General features: G+C 47.0%; 1 protein-coding gene across 1 annotated transcript in view; it reads right to left on the bottom strand.

The window, feature by feature from the left end:
- TMTC1 (transmembrane O-mannosyltransferase targeting cadherins 1) overlaps positions 1 to 22,334 on the bottom strand; it is a 157,116-nt gene that overhangs the window by 28,702 nt on the left and 106,080 nt on the right. Inside the window, 1 exon segment of the mRNA XM_068400608.1 lies at positions 18,115 to 18,228. Within this exon segment, the coding sequence (XP_068256709.1) occupies positions 18,115 to 18,228 (114 nt within the window).

Here is a 22,334-nt window from a genome sequence, read left to right as displayed (position 1 = left end):
GCCTTCCCAGCTGAAACAGGCTGGAAGAAATGCTTTCCACATCAACAGCAGGGGAGCAATGGAAAGGACAAAGCTTGCTTGCTCTTCAGCACTTGGGATGCAGCAGTGTGATACCTTGACCAGTATCTTGAGCAAAGAACATCCTATCTACCTTAGGTCAAATGACTGAGGGCTCAGCCTTGTTTCCCATTTCTACCATGGGATTTTGAGATTGTTTTGGACCAAAAAAGGTTTGGGAGTTATATTTTTGAGGCTTTTTTTTCCAGTTGGCTATGATAAAAGCCGTGCACTACTTCTCACACATAAAACCAGCTCTAATATCTGACATGAAGTCACTTGAGTTATGAGTGGGCAAAAGTATTTCAGACAATTCTTGGGAAAGTCAGAAACAGATTAACATTTCACAGCCCTAAACCTGATGGTTTTGCTCTGAAACTTTCAAAAATTAATTCTGTTCTTAGCCTCTAGCGCTCCCATGACATTTTAGGCCCAAGAGATTTGCTTGCACCACTTTGGAGAGGAATGAAAACTCAAGATTAAAAAAGAGAACTGATTTCACCTTTAAATTGCACAGTTCTGACCAGCAGCTCCATAAATATACTTCTGAGCTCAGCACTAAAACCTCTCGACAGCAAATCACAGGATGCAAGCATGTCTCCCATGTATCCTGGGCTCTATTTCTTGTGTTTTACATTTATTCGTTACATCTCATTGCCCTTTCCAAGAAATGTAAGTGAAAAAACAGAACCTCAGATAGCACAAATTGTCAGCTTAAACCCTCTCAGCATCTGGCCTGAAGAACTTAGGACATTTGCAATTTTACATATCTGAACAAACGTTAAGAGAACAATCTGAGCACAGTGAGATAAGGCAGTGTTACTGGGCTTTGCCATTAGGGTTCAGTTCTTTATGCTTTTATTTGGAATATTACTTCGCTATGGCAGTACAGCAAGATGCCACTCAACTGAGTTCGGTCCAGAGCACAACCAAGCCCTAAGAGAGCATCACCTCTAATAAAGTGACCAGAGCCAGAGCCTGAGCCCATGACCACCCACGTTGTTATACTATTAACATGATCCCTAACCAATTTACACTACGTTCAAATAGTTCCCAGGAGTGGTCCAGGGCTGAGCTCAGACCAGGGTCTGGTTCCAAAAGCCATCTTGGGCTCGGCCACTGTCTCTTGGAGGATACAAACACTTACTGAATACCTGCAGGTCAATTTATGCCAGTTGGCCTCAGGGCTAGAGAATGGGGACCAGACCATTTTTATTTATTAATATGGATGTTGACTAAAGGACTAATGACCTTATTCAAACCACCCATTGTTCGTACACACCCACTGCTGTTAATAACAGTATCTGGATTTACAGAATAGCATGAAACTTGATCACAGGTGACTAATTAAAGCAACATTTACTCAAGAGCTCTCAAAATGTTTCTGCAAAACTTGCAGATACACCATTTGCAAACTGTTTTGCTTTTTGCTGTATGCGATCTATTGTTCTAATGAATGGAGGCACATGTACCTTTTTTTTCTCCATTTTTATGTTATTGGGAGGTTTGTGCTGTTTTTCAAGACTTTTGGAATGGGTCCCAATGATTCCCGACGTCTACTTTGCTTATTTTGACAGTAAGGTCTCAGATGCAAAGATTGCCTCTTCCCCACATGTATTTATTTCTTGGAAGGGTCAGAAACACATTACCAGGACAAGGAGGTCTCCAATTAACCTGGAGTCTCTTTTTGCCACAATAATGATAATACTCAGAACTCAGACCTTGCTTTACAAATAGCCAGGACACTCTGAGATTCGAGGAATCAGTTGTTGGAACATATATACCTTGTTTTGCAACTTCTCGTAAGAAACGAAGCTTTATATCTAGACACATACGGACCTGTATTTTCCTTGCCACCACCATTGATAACAGTAACAGTCTGCAGGCAATATCCTTCTTGCTATGCATCTGATTAGGCAGAAATTCCTCTAGGCTTCACCTAATCAAATGCAAGTGCTGCATTATTTATGAAAGAAAGCTGAATTTCATTAAACTTATTCTACAAGAAGCAGTTCGTGTAAGAAAATCAATTTCTGCTTTCTTTTAGAAATCAGAATAATTTTCTTTAAAAACCTACATTCACAGGTAATTATAATAGAAGTCTTGAAACGGCAAAATTACTTCAAAAAAAAGAAACCAACCCATAAAAGTATATATTAAATCAGACTGGGATTTCATTTCTAAAGAGAAGACAAGCAGGATGTTTCCTTGTTGCAGAATTAATAATTCAAATGATTCCTCCAGTGCTGTATCTGCAATTGTCAGAATAAATTTAAGCAGCTTTCCCTTTAACTATTACAGGTATACACTGCACAAGAACTCCTGTTAGTAATTATCCCCACTTCTCTTAGGCTAGCAAAATTCCCTCTAATACTACTGAACAAAAGCCTCATTGACTTGCACAGTCAAGAGATTTCCAGTTTCACAAGAAGATATCAGGCATAAAACATACACAGTCATCAAAACGCTGATGACAATTTATTTTCTTTTTTAATTTAATCCTGCTATGACTGAAACATCATTTTAAAAAAAAAAATTGAGGGGTTTTGTTTGGCAACACATCTGAACTACAAGACAATTTCCAGAAAAAAAGAGAAAGGGAGGGAATTTGTTGTCATGGCTACAACCTATAATCCACCAAGAATTTTAATTCTTTTAATTCAGATCGAGACAGACCACTTAAACAACTGGCAAGCTCTGCTCGCAGTCCTGCCTTTAAACAGCCCTTGGTCTGGTGCTAGCGGTATTCAGGGGCAAAAGGCATTAGCGTGACAACTCCTCCCTTGCTCTTAAGAGCGTTATGTGGGTTTTGCACAGCCATCTCTGTGCAGGGGCAGAGAGCAACAGGGATGGGGTCAGACTAACGCACAATTAGCCCAGGAAACCTCCATGAACAGAGTGGAAAGGGCTACAAGACCAGCTTTCAGGGGTCTGGGCAGCCCCCTGCAGCCAACGCATGAGAAAAGGGTTACTGAAAGCAGTCCAGAGCCACCTCACAGAGCTGGGACAGCCGTGAGATGTCACGCACTGCAGTGACTCTCCCTGATGCCCAGCCCAGTGCCCAGCCCCTCGCCACCCTCCAAGCACTGATGATAAATCTGTCGAAAGCACGTTCTCGGTGACTTAAATCACAAGACCTTAAAGCCATTATAAAAGCTGTAAGCAACATTGGCCATCATTAATCTAACAGCCACAGCACAGCAGCAGAAAGAAAAAACCTGCCTGCATCATCTCGCACAACATTCAAAGGGGCTCCAAGCGTATTCATTTCTGCTAGAGAGAAAAATCAGCAACTGATTCAGCTGGGGAGATCCAGTGTGCCTGTTTTTTGCTAATACATCTTCTCATTAAAGAATGTATTTAAACTTAGCACTCGCAGAGAACGCTCCCCCTTTGAAGCAGCTGTGATTAATTACCACCGCTGTGCCACCGTCAGAAAACAGGTTGTGTCGCCTCTCTCGCGGCAAGAGAAGAAGAGAGGCTGAATAGCCCTGGGACAGACCTCCTCTCACTGGTCCTCCATACTGCAGGATGCCTCCCTGCTACCTGCTCTCGGCTCTCCCGGTGCCTGCACGACCCTACCACAACGCTCAGCATCCACGAGGCTCGCCTCAGCCAGATTAAACGCGCAGAGTCAGGTCTTAATTACCCAAGTCCAATTACTTGCTGGCAGCATGGCAACTTGTTTTTAGGGCATGTTTTGCCCCATTCCAACACATATCATAATATTTTATTGGCATCATTTTGCCAACAAAAGTAAGAATGTTACATGAATAATGTTTCATCTGTGCTGAATTTTTATACTGCCTGTTTTATATTTACTCTGGTATACTATTTCAAGCCAATCTTCCAATTTTAATATTACATCACACTCATTTTCATGTACCTACTTAAGTTCTCAATAAAGTTCTATGTCAGGTTGAATTAAAACTTGACTTGATGTAATTCAGAGACCAGTCACCCTACATGGAACAATCCTGCACTGCAACAACTCAGACCATGGCCTCACAGTAGCGCGGTACCTTGTTTCGAGAGCTGCTCTACATGATGTGGAGACGCATAGGTCACAGAGCCAGATCCTACGTCTTTCTCAAAAAGACCTTGCAATTTTCAGCATTTGAATTCCTTTTATAGAAGGAGAGATGATCCTGCAATATTAAGCAGCAGGTGATTTCTCTTGAAGAGTTTGAGTAGTTGCATCAATATTTCCTCAAAGGTAACACCCTTCAGCTTGGCAGAAGGTTTGTGGCAGGTTGGGAGTTTTTACTTTTTTTTTTTTTTTTTTTTAAACTGGAAATATTATTGTAAGTCAGGCAAGTGAAAGACCTAATGCTTTGGGGTTCCTTTGAAAGCCTCAGGCATAATCTTGTTCAGTGAAAGCATGACAAAGCAGCCACACTCCTGGCTGTACGCAGCGCGGCCCAGAGCTGGGTATTACATCATGCCCGTTTCCACATACTACGAGCCCACAGCTACGAGGTGGTCCGGCTCAGGGCCTGACACAATGCTAGGAACAAGACAGGGAGCCATCCCACCCCAGCATGGTGCCAGGGGCTCTCAGAGTATCCCTGAGCAACTCTGCAGGTCCCGTTATGGTCCTTACTGGCGTTACATGGCAGAAATCACCCACATTTTGGCACTGAGCACCTGCAACGTGGACACAGAGATGGTGCTCATCTCTGCAACATCTCCCACGTGGCCTGGGACAAGTCTGTCTCTCAGGGTCTCCATGCCCCATCACTAAAGTGACAACAATAAAACTTCCATGCCCCATACTATTGCTTCTCCGCTCACAGCACAAACCCTCTGCGGCGATGACAACCTCTAGCTACGGTCAGTGGCTGGCACAGCTGGGTCTTGATCTCAGGTGGGACCTCCAGAAGCCAATTCAATATAAACAGTAAGTGCTGAATCGGAGCCAGGGATGGGTGGAAGGAAGAAAGGTCCTGGCTGTATGGCTTCTCCCCGAACCCGGCAGTCCAGCCGGCAGGAACAGCAGCTCGCAGGCACCCTGCCACTGGCAAACCCTTTTACCAGGGTGAGCACCCAAGGCTGATGGGCAGAGCACAGGTGACAGCAGCCGTGCTGTACCCTAATATCGAAGGAAACCTCTCCATGACAGAAACATGAAAAAAAGAAAAGCTGAACAGATTTAATCTGTAAATTGATAAAAGCCCCATGAATTTTTTGAGCCTGGCATCCATTAAGAAAAAAAAAAACATATCCAGAAACATGCCATTTAAAAAACAAACCTGTAGCACATTGAACAATACCACAATTTATGAATTTTCATTACGTTTTCAAACTCGGGCAGGGGTGGAAGCTTCAGAGTTAGGGTTGAGGAGAAAAAAATGATTTTAAGTCAAACAATGTCACAGCTAAATATAAATAAATAAAACCTTTCCTGCTAAACTCACACGTTCCCTGCAATGCCGAGGCAACATGAGGTTATCAAACTGGGCTGCCTGCTTATGCTCTCACATAAAGAATTTACGCAGGATCCATATAAACCACTCAAGCCCAACAAAGGACTAATAATTCACGACACGCCTGACTTACAGACAGCACAAACAGTGCTGGCGCCTGTGTAGAGCCCAGAGAAACTAGAAGGACACCACAGCAAACGGGAGACCATCAGTTGAGTTCTTCAACCAAACCATTACGTGCCAAAATAACAACTTATCTCTCGCCTAAGCAGATGGGGTGAAATCACGCCTGTCATCTCCCAGGGTTCACAGGCACTGGAGGAAGCTGTACAGCCCCATGCTGCCACCCATGATCATGGCTGTCTCTGAGATGTCTGGGGGGTGCCTCAGGCTTCAGTGTAAATCAGAGCAGCCCCATTCCAGCACCACCCCAATTGCTCAAAGGGGCCATTCAAATGTTTGGGGATAAGCCAAGCGCCGCAACTTCTCCTGCCAAGCCTTCACAGAAAGTCTCAAGGTTATCCTTGACAGACGCGCACTGAGAACCAATTTTTCTGTTGCCCCTTGGTAAGGACCGGCGAAGGCAAGTCTCTGGTGATTTACCACAACAATAATCAGTGCTACCTGCTCATTCTTTGAGAAAAAATGGTCACACACAGTTTTCATAAAGACAAGGATAGCAGGCCAGGGGAAAAGAAATGGCTGTGGGAGCAACAAATAATTAACCCTTGGGTTTGAGGTTCTCATTAGCCAAAAGTGAAAAGTAGACTCAAACATCTGCAAAATACAACCATAAGTTTTTCTCTGCATAGCCCAAGTGAAAAATTAAATAGACCTCTTGTCCCAGTAAGACAACAGCTTTGCAGCTTCATTAGGGAAGCATTTTCCATTCCCCAGATTTTTAGCATCTGTCCCTGATATGTAAGTAGCCAGAACAATCACAGAGGGCCTGAGAAAAACTATAGAGCAGTCATTACCATAGCTATGGGGGCTCTTCTCCAAGAAGACGCGTTTGAGAAGCCAGCAAGTCCCTGAAGGACAGTGTAGAAGGACCTGCACCCACGACAGAAGCCACAGTCTAGGAAGGGACCCTGCCTGTAAATACCAGTTACATATACATCTGTGCATCCCAGCAGGGACATGCAGTTTCCATCGCTGTCAGTGCAGTTACACTGCACACGTACTGCCTCTGCATCAGGGCTCATGGTTGCACTTACACCAGTTTGGTTTTGAGTAAATAAAAGCCTGTGCATTGATTGATTGGTATTTGATCAATAAAAAGTAGAAAAAATGAGCAATGGTGGAGTACACCCCAACACAGGCAGGGGTTAGTGCTTTACATAGAACAGGTTCAAAAATAAATTACACTGGCTGAAGTAATTTGGCCAGCATCCCATGCACTGTGTTGTAAAGACCATTAAGTCTCTGATTCAAATTATCAGGCAGCCTTTTCAGCCATCAATTACTATTAAATCACTCAACAATTTTGTCTAGCTTCAGTACAGCCACCACATACGTACACGAGAGCACCAATTACCCCAAAAGTCTGTTGTCAAAGGGTGATTCACCGCACAAAGATGTTTCCGACAGCTTGGATGCGATCTGCCTCAAGTCTGTAACATCCACAAACACAGGGTATTATGTGAAGTATCTATGAAGATGTTTCACCAAATGCCTAACCAGAGGGCTTGCTCCAAGGGCCTGACCTAAGTAACATTAAGTGTCAGAAAGGCACTTGCGGTTTCGGAAGCAAATGCAGCCCTGGCAGTCACAGCAAAGCAGAGCTGCACATTTTTGACTCACTGTAAAAACAGGCTAAAAAATGGTGCTGGTATTTTAATTCTTTCCAGAAATAAATCACAGATGGCATCCAAGGCCACCTGCAGTCCACGCTGAGAGGCATTTTCACAGCACACACAGAGGCACATACACACATAAAGGGCTGTATGAACACAATTTTTTTACTGCATGGAGAGTGCAATTTAACCGAATTTAAACAACCCCAGATACTGTTGATTTAAGATATATAAAAACTCAGTGGGTAGGTGTGTGGGAAAGCTTAGCCAGAAACCTGAGTCTCCCTTACAGCATTAGGGCTTTATTTCTAAAGTGGAGTGAGGAGAAAGAGCAGCCCCACTTGCTCCTTTTCTACCCATTCCAGTGACGTTATGCACCAATTTCATTTTCTCAGCAAGGGATATGGATATGGTACCCACACTGCTTTCTCCTCCTCCCTCCCCCATCTAGCCTGTGTTCGAGTACCGAGTATATAGAAGCATGACCTCATGACACTTCCTGATGCCACAAACCAGTATTCCCAGTTTCCATGCTGTGAGCAATGCCCAAAGAGATTTGCAAACTCTGCAAGAGCCAGACCACACACGTCGCAGCACCAAGTGTTTTCATACTAGTTCATCTGCCTCCTGGCCCCCTCTCTCCTCTCTCTCAAGGCTGAGCACCAGAGCAGCTCCTTGAGCTGCAAAGAAAGCCAGGCCGAGGGTTCCTGCTTGCTGCCCAGAGGCTCCCTTCTCTGGAGGATGCCACAAGGGAGAATGGAGGTTTCCAGATGGCAGGCTGGTCCCCTTCCCGCTCTGTTCAGTCAGCAGCGTTTGGCAGGGAAAGTCCAAGGGTAGCTTGTGGCTATGAACCTGATGATGGACACATACACACACACAGGCACACTGCAAACGTATGTGTACTCCCATGTACACACACTGGTGCATTTCTGTGTATAAACTCACATTATTACATATATGGTGGATACCTCCTGCAGGACTCTACGCTATGGGATATTCCACTGATGGTAAGAGTCAGTTCACATCCATGCCTCCCTTGGGAAACGGCAGCACCACAGAAACCGGCAGCTCTGGGTTGCCCCAGGGTGCCTGATGCTTGCAGGGCCAGCCTGAGTCTCTCTCTCCCCCTGCCCGCCCCCCCCCCGCCCCAACCTTACTATCTGTATTTCTTTCCAGCACTTTTCCTTTTTTAATCCCCCAATCCTAGTTCATTTCTGTGACTTTCATCTGGCAAAAATATCAGTTACAAAGAAATAATTCCGTTCCAATTCAACCATTTTGTATCATTTGAAGGCCACAGTGTCTGCCTTCACACAAAGTTAACTCCCCTACTATTAACTTTGACAGCAGCGGCAGCAGTGGCAGCAGCGACAGCAGCGGCAGCGGCAGCAGCGACTGAGGTGAGTGCGGGTCGAAGGCGAGATCGGGCTGTACTGGGCAGTTTTCATACTCTGGGGCCCCCCGAGCAGCAGCCCCAAGCTGCTTCCCCCCGCCCCCGGACCCGGAAGTTCCCAGCAACGAATCAGGAGAGGGGGGGGGTAGCACCACCCCCTGTGATCGGGTGATAAAGAGCCTCCTGGAGGACAGGGGCTAGTCCCTGCCCAGAGGGGAGAGGGAGAGTCATCAGTGACTGTGTGTGTCCCAGGGCGGGGGAGGCCACAGCTGTTTGCAGCTCGTTGGGGAGGGCGCTGACTCCCTCCCAGTGCACAAGGCGAGGAAGGTGCCAAGGAGCTGTGAACCAGGGGTGGCACCAACAGGTATTTCCCAGCTCAGTGAAAGAACAATGGTCTCCACCCGGCAGAAGAAGACCAAAATGGATGTGGGAACCCAGACAGAGCTCTCATGGAAGGAGGCAATGGTGCAGGTTGCCGGCTGCAGGGAATGCTACAGCGTCTCTGTGGTGACAGGGGGCTGTGTGCGCTGTGAGCAGGTAGATGATCTGCTCGGCTGAGCAGCACAGCTGCAAAGCCAGGTTGAAAGGCTTCAAGCAGAAGTTGAAAGGCTTAGGAGCATTCGGGAGGCTGAAATGGAGATAGACTGGTGGAGCCAGGCTCTGCCCTCCCTGCAACAAAAATGGGAGCACCTGCCGGAGAGCCCCCAGGATCGAGGGACCCCTGTACTCTGCCACTCTCAGGTGGAAAACAATAACCTAGAGGAAAGGAGTGAGTGGAGGCAAGTCTGTGGCCGTGGCAATAGGCGAGTGCCCTCCTTGCCTACCTCGCCTCCACAGGTGCCTCTGAGAAATAGATATGAAGCCCTAGTGGAATACAGCCGGTCCAATGGGGATGTAGTGGAGAGGCAACCTATATCAGAGGTCCCACCACAGTCAGAAAAACCTGACAGGCGTAGAGCTACCTCCTCCACAAGGAAGAAGAGAAGAGTTTTAGTGGTTGGAGACTCCTTCCTAAAGGGATCTGAGGGCCCAATATGCAGAGCTGACCCCCATCACAGGGAGCTCTGCAGTCTGCCTGGAGCCCGAATCAGGGATATTACCAGGAAACTCCCCAACCTGGTGCAGGCCACAGACTACTACCCCCTGCTGATCTTCCAGACAGGTGGGGAAGAAGCTGCATCCCGTAGTCTGAGGGGGATGAAGAAAGACTACAAGGCCCTAGGACGGTTGGTGAAAGAGTCTGAGGCACAAGTTGTTTTCTCCTCACTCCTTCCATTTTCAGGTGATGACGTGGGATGGAATAGTAGGATTCTCTCTCTAAATGCCTGGCTACGAGACTGGTGCTACAGGCAGGGCTTTGGGTTCTTTGATAATGGCTGGTTTTATAAGACACCAGGCGTGACGGTAATACATGGGAAAGGTTTATGTCGTAGGGGCAAAAGGGTTCTGGGACAGGAATTAGCAGGGCTCATTCGGAGAGCTTTAAACTAGATTCGAAGGGGGATGGGGTAGTAGCTGGGCTTGCACCACTGGGGCAACGCTCTACTGTTGAGGTAGACCAGGAGGCCTCCCATCCCCCTGGGGTCAAATCGGTGTGCTCAGCTTGCTCCCTGAAATGCCTGTACACCAATGCGCGCAGCATGGGGAATAAACAGGAGGAGTTAGAAATCCATGTTCGGTCGGGGGGCTATGATCTAGTGGCAATCAGAGAGACTTGGTGGGACGCCTCGCATGACTGGAATGTGGTCACGGATGGCTATGTCCTGTTCAGGAAAGACAGGCCACTAAGGAGAGGTGGTGGAGTTGCTCTTTATGTGAGTGAGCAACTAGAATGTATTGAGTTCTGTCCAGGGGCGGATCAGGAGCGAGTTGAGAGTTTGTGGGCGCGAATTAAGGGGCAGGCTGGCAGGGGTGATACTGTTGTGGGTGTCTATTACAGGCCACCGGATCAGGATGAGGAGGGGGATGAGGCCTTCTACAGGCAGCTGAGAGCAGTCTCGCAATTACAGGGCCTGGTTGTTGTGGGGGATTTCAACTACCCTGATATTTGCTGGGAGGCCTACTCAGCCAGCCATCCTCAGTCCAGGAGGTTCCTCCAGTGCATTGATGATAACTTTCTGATGCAAATGGTGGATGAGCCAACTAGGAGAGGAGCGCTGCTGGATCTTATCCTCACTAACAAGGAGGGTCTGGTTGAAGCGGTGAAGGTTGAGGGCAGCCTTGGTTGTAGCGACCATGAGATGGTAGAGTTCAGGATCTCATGTGGCACGAACAGAATAGCTAGCAGAATTGCAACCCTGGACTTCAGGAGGGCCAACTTTGGCCTTTTCAAGCAATTGCTAGGGGAAATCCCATGGGACAGGGTACTAGAAGGTAAGGGGGCCCAAGATAGTTGGTTAGCATTCAAGGACTGCTTCTTCCGAGCTCAAGATCAGAGCATCCCAACAAGTAGGAAGTCAAGGAAGGCTACCAGGAGACCTGCATGGTTAAACAGGGAACTGCTGGGCAAACTCAAGTGGAAGAAGAGGGTGTACAGATCATGGAAGGAGGGGCTGGCCACTTGGGAGGAATATAAGTCTGTTGTCAGAGGATGTAGGGAGGCAACTAGGAAAGCTAAGGCCTCCTTGGAATTAAACCTTGCAAGAGAGGTCGAGGACAACAGAAAGGGCTTCTTCAAATACATTGCAGGTAAAGCCAACACTAGAGGCAATGTAGGCCCACTGATGAATGAGGTGGGGGACCTGGAGACAGAGGATAAAAAGAAGGCGGAGTTACTGAATGCCTTCTTTGCCTCTGTCTATACTGCTGGAGGCTGTCCTGAGGAGCCCCGGACCCCTGCGGCCCCAGAAGAAGTCAGGATAGAGGAGGAATCTGTCTTGGTAGATGAGGGCTGGGTCAGGGACCAATTAAGCAACCTGGACGTCCACAAATCCATGGGCCCTGATGGGATGCACCCGCGGGTGCTGAGGGAGCTGGCGGAAGTCATTGCTAGGCCACTCTCCATCATCTTTGCTAAGTCGTGGGCAACGGGAGAGGTGCCTGAGGACTGGAGGAAAGCGAATGTCACTCCAGTCTTCAAAAAGGGCAAGAAGGAGGACCCGGGTAACTATAGACCGGTCAGCCTCACCTCCATCCCCGGAAAGGTGATGGAACAACTTGTCCTTGGTGCTGTCTCTAGGCACATCAAGGATAGGGGAATCATTAGGGGCACTCAGCATGGCTTCACCAAGGGGAAGTCATGCTTAACCAACTTGATAGCCTTTTATGAGGACATAACCCGGTGGATAGATGATGGTAAAGCTGTGGATGTGGTCTATCTCGATTTCAGTAAAGCGTTGACACGGTCTCCCACAGCATCCTCGCAGCTAAACTGAGGAAGTGTGGTCTGGATGATAGGGTAGTGAGGTGGATTGTGAACTGGCTGAAGGAAAGAAGCCAGAGAGTGGTGGTCAATGGGACAGAGTCCAGTTGGAGGCCTGTGTCTAGCGGAGTCCCTCAAGGGTCGGTACTGGGACCAGTTCTATTCAATATATTCATTAATGACTTGGATGAGGGAATAGAGTGCACTGTCAGCAAGTTTGCTGATGACACAAAACTGGGAGGAGTGGCTGACACACCAGAAGGCTGCGCAGCCATTCAGAGAGACCTGGACAGGCTGGAGAGTTGGGTGGGGAGAAATTTAATGAAATATAACAAGGGCAAGTGTAGAGTCCTGCATCTGGGCAAGAAGAACCCCACGTATGAGTACAAGTTGGGGACAGACCTGTTGGAGAGCAGCGTAGGGGAAAGGGACCTGGGGGTCCTAGTGGACAGCAGGATGACCATGAGCCAGCAGTGTGCCTTTGTGGCCAAGAAGGCCAATGGCATCCTGGGGTGTATTAGAAGGGGTGTGGTTAGCAGGTCGAGAGAGGTTCTCCTCCCCCTCTACTCTGCCCTGGTCAGGCCGCATCTGGAATATTGTGTCCAGTTTTGGGCCCCTCAGTTCAGGAAGGACAGGGAACTGCTAGAGAGAGTCCAGCGCAGAGCCACGAAGATGATTAAGGGAGTGGAACATCTCCCTTATGCGGAGAGGCTGAGGGAGCTGGGTCTCTTTAGCTTGGAGAAGAGGAGACTGAGGGGTGACCTCATTAATGTTTATAAATATGTAAAGGGCAAGTGTCAAGAGGATGGAGCCAGGCTCTTCTCAGTGACATCCCTTGACAGGAGAAGGGGCAATGGGTGCAAGCTGGAACACAGGAGGTTCCACATAAATATGAGGAAGAACTTCTTTACGGTGAGGGTGACCGAACACTGGAACAGGCTGCCCAGAGAGGTTGTGGAGTCTCCTTCTCTGGAGACATTCAAAACCCGCCTGGACGCGTTCCTGTGTGATATGGTCTAGGCAATCCTGCTCTGGCAGGGGGATTGGACTAGATGATCTTTCGAGGTCCCTTCCAATCCCTAACATCCTGTGATTCTGTGATTCTGTGAACTTAAACACAATACTCTACCGAAATTTTTTAATTAAGGGTAAATCTATATATTTTTATGTCCAAAAGTGCAAACATGAAATTTTAGATGTTGACCTTTTGCCGGATACAGAAATGTATCCCTGAGGTCTCTTCCAACCTGGTTGATTCTGTGATTCTGTAGCTTGAATAGCACAGAATTATTATGAGCGTATTTATTCACCGAACTCCAGCAAGAAATCCAGCAACCTCCTTCAGCCCCACCTGCTGTTGCTCACATCAATCTGCCATCCATGGGAAACCCGGCCCTGGCAACAAAGATAAAGAGGGTAAAGCAGAGCTGTTTCGACAATTAAAATTTTGAATGAGTGCAATTGTAGCAGGGAAGGTTAATTTTTTTCCCCCTCTCCATTGTTAAAAGGGTGATTAAAGACATAATGAATGTTCACCAAATGGGTTTTAAGGCTCTGCTGTTCTTCTCTCTCTGCATGCCAGCTCATGTGCATTCCTGAGAAGCAATAAAACAGTCTCAACAGCAACGTCAAGCAAACAAGGCTGGGGAGAAGCAGGACAAAAGCTTGGTAACTATCAACAACAGCAAAAATGTCTTCATTAGCACATCAGAACTGCTCTTCATATTTCCATCAGGTTGCACGACCTCATATCCTCACTCACAAACACGAGAGTGCCAAGACAAGTTTTATTTCAGATAAAACCAGCGCTGTTTGATCTCCAGCAGCAGAGGGTCTCTGAAATTCCTAGCAACAGCCACAAATCTGCAGCAAGAATGTTAAGGCCAGCTTTCAGAGTAGCCATGGTCAACTCACATCTCAGACGGAGTATTTCTGGCCTTTACTTTTTGCAGGAAAAAACCCAAACAAGTATCTCCTGGGGTCAGTACTATATGTCAGGCAAACCAGCGAAGCAGTCTAATCCAGCAGTGTGTTTTTCTTGTGTTCCTGAAAGTACGCTGAAAGGTTTATAACCCACTGCTACAACTGCAGAACGCCAGCTGTTCATCAGGTCTGCCTTACGGGTAACTCATCGTGCATCTCCGAAGGGCTCTGCTTCCATTCCCCTTTTAGGAACTCAACGTACAGGAGAAGCTTCTCCTATGTACACAGAACATTTTTTTCTTTTCATCCCCTGCTTCTCCAACTCAAACATTGTTCTCCATTTTTGCGTTTAATTTCAGTTTTCATTTCCCCCGCTCTTGGACAGCATGATTAGATCGCACTAATTACCTAAGCCTAAGTCAGGCTGTTGTGTGTCACTGGCCCCTGGGCTGGGGCGAGGAATGAGTTTTTTGACAGGCTGCCTGCAATGACATCAACAGGTGGTTGACAGGATCAATTGCTGAGTTTGCCTTGGAAACCTGCCCTGCAGTTTTGATGTCAGAGAAAACATTTTCTTCTCCTCCACCATTTATCTGCCTGAAGTTAACAGAGATACACCAACACACGCCAGCAGAGGATCCTGCCTGCCTTTGAGAGCAGGAATGGGAGAAAGCAATTGGAGCACCAGGGATCAACTTTCCCAGGATTTAGTCACAATTGCTATTATTTCACTACATAACCTGGGTGCACTTCAACATCCTTTCCCACAGCTATAGCTACCACATCACCTGCCTACTTCACGGGAGCAATGGTTGCTTCGCTAAACAGCTACATGGCAACCGACACTTCTGGCAGAGAAGCAGCGCGTGGAAACACACAGTTACATTGGTGGAATGGTAATTGCGAGCGTTTCAAGCAGCCGAGCGCAGACTGACAGGATCGCTTTTGTTTAACGAACAGTTAAATTCATTCACCGGAGATCAAGCAGACCTACATTGTAATTTGGCACAAGCTTTAGAAGCGAGCTGGAATGACGATGAGCCATCACCCACGTGCCTCAGACAGAGCCGGTACGAGGCAACGCCGCTCTCCCTTTCCTACCTCCCAGGAGCTCCTGGGTGGTGGCAGCGGCAGTCCATGTCCTTATTGACTCCATTTCCTTATTAATTCCTTCATTGATCTGCTCACTGCGCACTAGGCAGATACAATATTTTGATCTCCCATACTTCTGATGGTGCTGCCGCTGGATTGTGAAGCCTCTTGAGTAGCTTGCCTTTTCTGCAATCCGGGCAGTGTGGATCCACCCGGATTCACCTGGAGAGCAGATAACCAGTAAAGGGTACCTGAGGAAAATCAGGGAAGCTTGTTTTGTTAGCACCTGAGGTGCTGCTCTGCCTACTCCCTGATGAGGAAATTCACGGAGCGAGCGGTGCTTCAGCTTCCCAGCTGTTCTTCCATTTTCAGGTCAGGCCAGTGGCCAAAAATACACTGAACCATCAAAATCTGGTCAGGATATTACAGCTACTACTTCCTTCTCTCTAATTGTAGAGTAATTGGTCTACAATCAGAGCAGCGATTGCACAGCTGGAGTCTGTGAGGATGGGTAAACAGCTTGGACGTGAATTCTGTTCTTATCTGCGATACCTGTCTAGGGTCTTCCACTATATGCACCATCATGTCGCCTGTCCCACATCCATCACCTTCTCCACCGCTTCAACATAGCCATCATGCGTAGGCACCTAGCAGGGGTTGCAAGGCCTACACACAGCCCCAGGCACTTCAAAAGGGGTGTGTCTGAGGGGAAAACACAGAATGCAGGAAAACACCCTACACTTTTTACTTACACTGTTTCGTTGCTTATTACACAGGCCCCAAATAATTCCCCTGTGACAAGGGTGGGAAGAAGGGGTAAAAATAAGGAAAGCATTAAGTGGAGAAAGATGAGGTGGTGGGACCAAGTAACGCAGCTTCCCAGTGATGGAGCCAGCAGGAGACTCCCAACTCCTGGTCTGCACTGTTGGGTCAGACAGTGAATGTGCAAGGTGGGCACAGGGGCTCACTTTTCCAAACTGCCAACTAATCCTGAAATTACTGAAGCAAATGGAACACAAGCACCAGTGCCACTGAGACACTGAGCACGTAGAGAAGAGCATGGTTGGTTCTGTGTGGCTCCAAGCCCTGACAAGGCTTCAACTGCTCTATAAACAATACCATCAGCACAAACCATGCTATCTAATAAAGTTGAGGAAATGTTTGCAATCAGTTCTCAAAACAGACTCTTTCATAACTGAAATACTGCAGAGCAGAAGGCAGCATTACAATTATAATAAATGGGTGCTGCTGAGTTAGAGAAGAGAAAAATCTTTTGTCAGCAAATCCCATTTACACACGCAGAGGCAATGCCAGTAGGAGCAGTTATGTGACTCTGTGCACTAGCACGTTCACTGCAGAGCTTGGATAATTTTTGTTAGTCCCTCTTCTTTTTAACTTGCAATGGGCTTTTCTGGTAAGTTGGAAAAAGTTCAGAGACTAGCTACAGGAACGACTGGGGGACTGCAAAAACACGCATAACACTGAAAACACCAGCATCTACATCTGTGGGTTGTATCAGCAGCAGGTTAAGGAGGAGCTGATCACTCTATGGAAAATAGACTTTGGTAATGGATCTTCAAGCGTGGTATTCAAGGTATAAACAAATTCAATGACTGGAAGCTGACGTTAAACAAATCAGACTAAAAATAAAGGAGGACATTTTCAACAGCCAAGGTAATTAACCTTCAGCACAATTTATTGATTGGTTGTGCTGGACTTTCCATTCCTGGAAACATTAAAAAATAGGATGAAGGTTTTTCTAAATGACTTCCTAAATACCCAGCACAGTAAAACAGAAACAGGATGCTGCCCAAAAAATCTAAAAATCACCTTCACCCAGGTTCAGGCCCTCCTCAGTGACAATGAACTCTGGTCCTCCCAGCTTAACCTGGGTGGGTTAGGAGCCCGTGGAGGGCCATTGGTATAACCCTGTCAGCTGGACAGAAAACAAAACATAGATGTAATTTCTGGAGTTCCCTACCACACCAGTGTCAGGAAGAACATTTTTTGTACCGTCCTGACATGCCCTGTGGAGCTGCAGCTCTGCCCTTGTTGTCCATCAGAGCCACTCCTCACCTTGTCTGTCCTTCCCACATATGCTTTTATTCCCAAGGACATTATCTGTGCTCTCCATGTTTGCTTTCCCTTGCCACCCCCCACTCCACCTTTTACCTGCCACTCATTCCCTGAGGGGCTTGTTCCTTCTCCCAAGCCCCCAGGACCAGAGGGAGAGTTTTGGGAACAGGGGGTGACCTGTTTGCTGCACTGAGCACTGCCTGGGCAGCGGGGAGCAGCCAAGCCCTGGCTGAGCTGCATTAACAGCACCGGCAGGAGCGGTGAGCGGAGGGATGCTGCTTGCAGGGAGTAACCCCATCTGCACATGGTCAGGAGGGTCCTTCAGAGATAGCATAGGAGATGTCCCATATTACAGCCCAACCCTAGGCCCAGATTTACCATGCATCTATGGGCAAGGCAATTCACCCTCCTGTTTCAGCTTCCCCCTGTACAGAACCACAGTAATGATATTTACTCTGTTACTGCACAGGAGCATTTTCAGGATCAATTAGTTTAGCGTTCATGCAAAGCTCTGTGGACAGAACCCTCAATACAAGTAGTAAGTACTATTATTATTACTGCACTTCAGATGGCTACAGCACTGGCATTTTCCAGGCATGCACCATTAACAATTTACTAAGATAAATGGCCTAGGAACCTGAAAACACATTTACGACAACTACCTCCTGCTTATGAACATACATTCAGCCAAGTAAATGATACCTCATTGCTCAACATGTAGCTATGGTAACATTTCTATCTATCTCATATATTGAAGTGTGCACACACGTGCACAAACACATACGTGGAGCTGGAGGGAAGCCAGGCTACCTCATTTAATGACATGCAAACACCAAGCCAGAGAACTTTCCCAGCCTCTGAAAGCTGAGCTGCCCCTGGGAGGTGGGGGTGAAGAGCAGGCAACCTGCCCCATGCCCAGCAGGGAAGGGCTGGGCTAACAGCAGGCTGCATTGCACAGCTGCAGCCCCACAGGGCCCTCAAGGGACTTACTTGAGAGCAGTTTTGTAGTGGTAGATCGCCTCAACGTTACGGCCCTGGTCTTTCAGAAAATTGGCGTAGTTGTAGTGCACCTTGGCGTTGTGGGGCAGGGTCTTCACTCCTGAGCTGCGAAGAGGAACAGAAGCAGGGTGGTGTTAGCAGCCAGGTTACCCCACCTTCCCGAGGTCCACCTTCTTCTCAACAGTCCCTTTTTCTGAAAAGACTGCTTGGATTTTGAGTGCCTTGTCACCTCCTGTGCACTCGTGCCAACACAACTCATGTGACAACCCCAAGCTTGCCCTACGCACTGGCACACCACATGCCCAGGTGGACATAAATATATGGCAGCATTTAACTCGTCCTGGCTGCTGTCACCACAGGCACCTCTAGCACCAACACTGCAACACTCCCTGTGGCCAGATGCTGTTGTATTTCAAAATCCGAATTATCAAATTGAAAGACCCTAAAAGGCTAATATTTAGAGGGGAAAGTATGTAGTACTTTCTATAACATAGCCATAGCAGGATCCCTGCTTAAACCCGAGTGCCATGAAGTGCCTTATGAAAATCTTGATTTAAATCTGTTGGCTGGAGGTACCAGAAAGAAGGTACCTCTTCCATACGCATCAGCCACTAGAGGGGATGCATAGCACACTCTGAGTACCCAGCCAGCATGTATGCACCACATGGCCAGGAGGTGAAGGCTAATGGGACTCTCACCCTTAGCTGGAAAGTTGTACACTCCCATGTTACAACATATGACTGCGGGCATGTAGCTGCACAGCCACCCCATCCCTCCCCTTCATCTCCCCTGCCACGCAGAGTGGACTCAACATTTGGAATTAATAATGAGGGCATGAAGACAAAAGGAGAAGAGCAAGCATGTGCTTATTTACTTAACTGAGAGCACAGAAAGCAAGGTACACCTTGCACAGTTAGAGGAAATGCCATTTCAAGGTTAAAGAGAGAAAGAAATCACAGGAGCACGTACACCACGGAAACATTTCCCTTGCAAGAATCCAGAGATGTCGGTACTCCGTTTAACGGGGGAATCTTTTCCAGCACATAAATAGGGGCTCTCTAAGGTAATGGGAAACAAGGATGGATGAATCTGATCATGTAAAAGCAGACAAAGCACTGTTTCTTGCTCACAAGAAGATCCCTGCCAGCTGCTGTCTTTTCTCCACTCATCATCTCTGACCCTTCTAACTCAGGTAGGAAAAGCAGGGATTAGGAATTTCCCAAGTCTTGTTGCTTTGCCTTGTCTGCCTCTCCTGTTTAACTTTGGCGGGCACGGAAGCTGATCACAATAAGACGGGGTCGCACACAGCCCCTACAGTGGGGTGCACACCCTCTCCCGCGGGGAAAACGCACCCACAGCTGCGAAAACCCTTTGTCAGGGATTTCATTGTAAAACGTCACTGGAGAATCGTAGTGGCAAATATGATATCTTTTTGTTTATCTGCAGCCAGTGGTATCAAGCATCACTAATGCCTATTTGTGAGGGCTTCCAAAGCTTTGCCCACGGCTGCCTTACGGAGTTCAGCACAACACAGCCACGGTTTGCCTACTGAAATTAAAAATACACCTTGCATTTGGCTTCCTAATCATCAGGTATTTCCAAATTACTTACTGGGAGCACTACAGGAATAAGACATTTTGTGACTAATCGCTGAATTAAATCAGTTAATTGATGCTATTCTTAAGAGAATGATTTTCTATATTAGTTTTCACAAAGATATACTGCACCAGCAGCAAGTAATGTGTGACTGCTATGGCTGTGTTAATTTCCATTGGCCTTGGGAGCTATTAACTACACACTTACAACCTCTGGGCATTACTGGAATATTAATTCTTATACAGAGAAGGTTTCATTACATCAGTGCTAGTGTTACAGGCAGAGACATGGACAGGCACTCAAACCTGCTGTTATCTCAGAGCTATGTGCAATGAGTTGCTGGCTCTGCTACAGCCCCTGCTGAAACAGAGCAGATTGAGCTAATGATGAGGAGTACATTACATACGCACAAGCACTTAAGTTCTAATGAGATACGGTTTTAACAGTAAGATGCATATGTTTAAATATTTAAATTCTGGACTGTTTCCCTTTAAATAGAACTTATTATTAATCCTGCTGGTCCCATTTATTAAAACGTCACTAATAAAGCTTCTCTTATCTCATGCTTTGGGTGGGGGTGACATAGGAAAGACACAAATCGGTCTGGGTTCTTAGGATGCTCTCCTCTGCAGCACACCGCTCACACTCCCTGACCTATTTATTCTCCTTGCACATGCGGGGAGGGGGGTGTTTCGTTTGCACGTAGCAATGACTGAGGCTGACTGGAGTCTCTGCGCTGTGGGAGGTAGCAACAAATGCAGCGCTGGAGATGGAGGGGATTTTTTTAGGAGAGTTTAGGCAAACACTCCTGCTAATTGATTCTTGACCAGCCGAGAACGCTGTTTGCTCATTGATAGGGGAAACAATAATGTCCATAATGAAAGCCAAGCAGGAAAGGGTGGAGTATAAATAACAAAGCAGAACACGATGTTTTTCCATTTCTGCTTCCCGCAAGCCCCCAGTTTCTCACAATTTTAATCTAATTTTCCAATGTGCTTTTCCAAACTCTCCTATTTCCCTCTTCCCCAGCCCAGCACACACGTGCTCTTCTGAAAACCTATGGCACCGATCTGTCTCCAGCCAGAAACAAGCCCACTGAGATCAGACGTCACTTCTCCAGAGGATTTCCTTCCCTTTTGACTTCTACAACAGCAGTAAGCGACATAAATGGAAAATAAAAAATAGGCAAACCCTTTTATGTAACACTTCCTCTCCATGGAAGGGCAAAATGCTACTAGCCATAAATCAGAGAAATAAAATACCATTGGTATTTTCCAACCTCAAATACCAGCATCACCCAAATCCCACTTCAGTTGGGAAAAGTCTCTTGTGACCCCCTCTGCTCTTTTCCTAAGTGCACGTTCTGCTCTGCAAAGCGCCTGGGTGCGGGGCAGAAGCTTCATTGGTTTTCTGTGATTTCCATACGAAAAGTGCTCAGTTTACAAGGAAATGAGGCCACTCCTGCCTCAGCAGGAGCCCTGGGAGACTGATGGGGTTTCCTCTGCTTGGGGAATCATTATCATCAATAAAGGTTCTCTACAGCAAATTATTCTCTGGATGACACAAACAACCGCTTTCCTTGGCCTCCTACCCTTGTATTGATTTTCACAGATATCAATGTTGGGCCGTATTAAGCTATTCTACAGAAGATGCACAAAATGCAATAGGACCTGCTCTCCTCAGCTGAGCTAGCTTTCAGAATTAACAAAAGCACCCAGCAGTAAATGCCACCTTTGGGGCTGGGTTGGTTTTTGCAAATTACTGAAGTCAGCAGACCTGGCTTGGGAGGGAAAACTTCTGACATAGAAAGTGTCACTTTTATACAGTTCCTTTACTGGTTACAACTGCGTTTCCAGGCACTGTCACAAACGTGGGCAGTGCGTGCAGATGCTTTCCAGGAGCAACAGGAAACGTGGCAGCTTGACAAACCTTGGAAAGGTCAGTACAGCGGATGCAGAGGTTAGCCCACAGCCCTCACCTCCCTCTCCCTGGCTTCAGACATTAACACTGACCACGGCTGGAGCCTGATCTCCTGGCCTGTGCATTTGCTCTATAGGGTAGTTCCTTAAATATTTAAGAAATAAGCCCTCCTTGCCCACCTGTCAATACAGTAAGACAAACTGCTTGGGGCTTCTAGAGATCTATTGGAATAATATGCCTCAAATATCTAGATCTCTATATATTTGGCCACTTCTTATACTTGTGGTTCATTTGCTTCTCATTTAGTCCTTGCACATATGCTTGTGCACCTATGCAGAGATGCATAATTTCCTCAGACAGCAGCATCCTCACCCACACTGCTCCCTTCAGCCAGGACCCAGTGGGATTTCTGCATCCAGAAAACTTGACCCCTGGGCTGGAGACTTAAGAGTCAGGATGGCCCAGAGACAGCAACAGTGCTGCCACACAATGTCAAAGCCAGGTAAGCCTTGAAAACGGGACAAAATGGGGTACAAGCACAAAATCAATAACATGCTGAGTATACAAATGTCTACAGGACCCACACAGAGAAAGCGTGTATAACAGAACAGGTCTCAGCCAAGGGAATTGAGACAGATCGACCCTGAAGAAACAGATCCAAGCAAATGGAAAAATGAAAAGTAGCGGTGAAGGGA

The sequence above is a fragment of the Nyctibius grandis genome, chromosome 5 (genome assembly GCF_013368605.1).
Source record: "Nyctibius grandis isolate bNycGra1 chromosome 5, bNycGra1.pri, whole genome shotgun sequence".
Taxonomy (NCBI): domain Eukaryota; kingdom Metazoa; phylum Chordata; class Aves; order Nyctibiiformes; family Nyctibiidae; genus Nyctibius; species Nyctibius grandis.
Note: the sequence above shows the minus strand (reverse complement) of the source record. Positions and strands in the feature narration are given on the sequence as shown.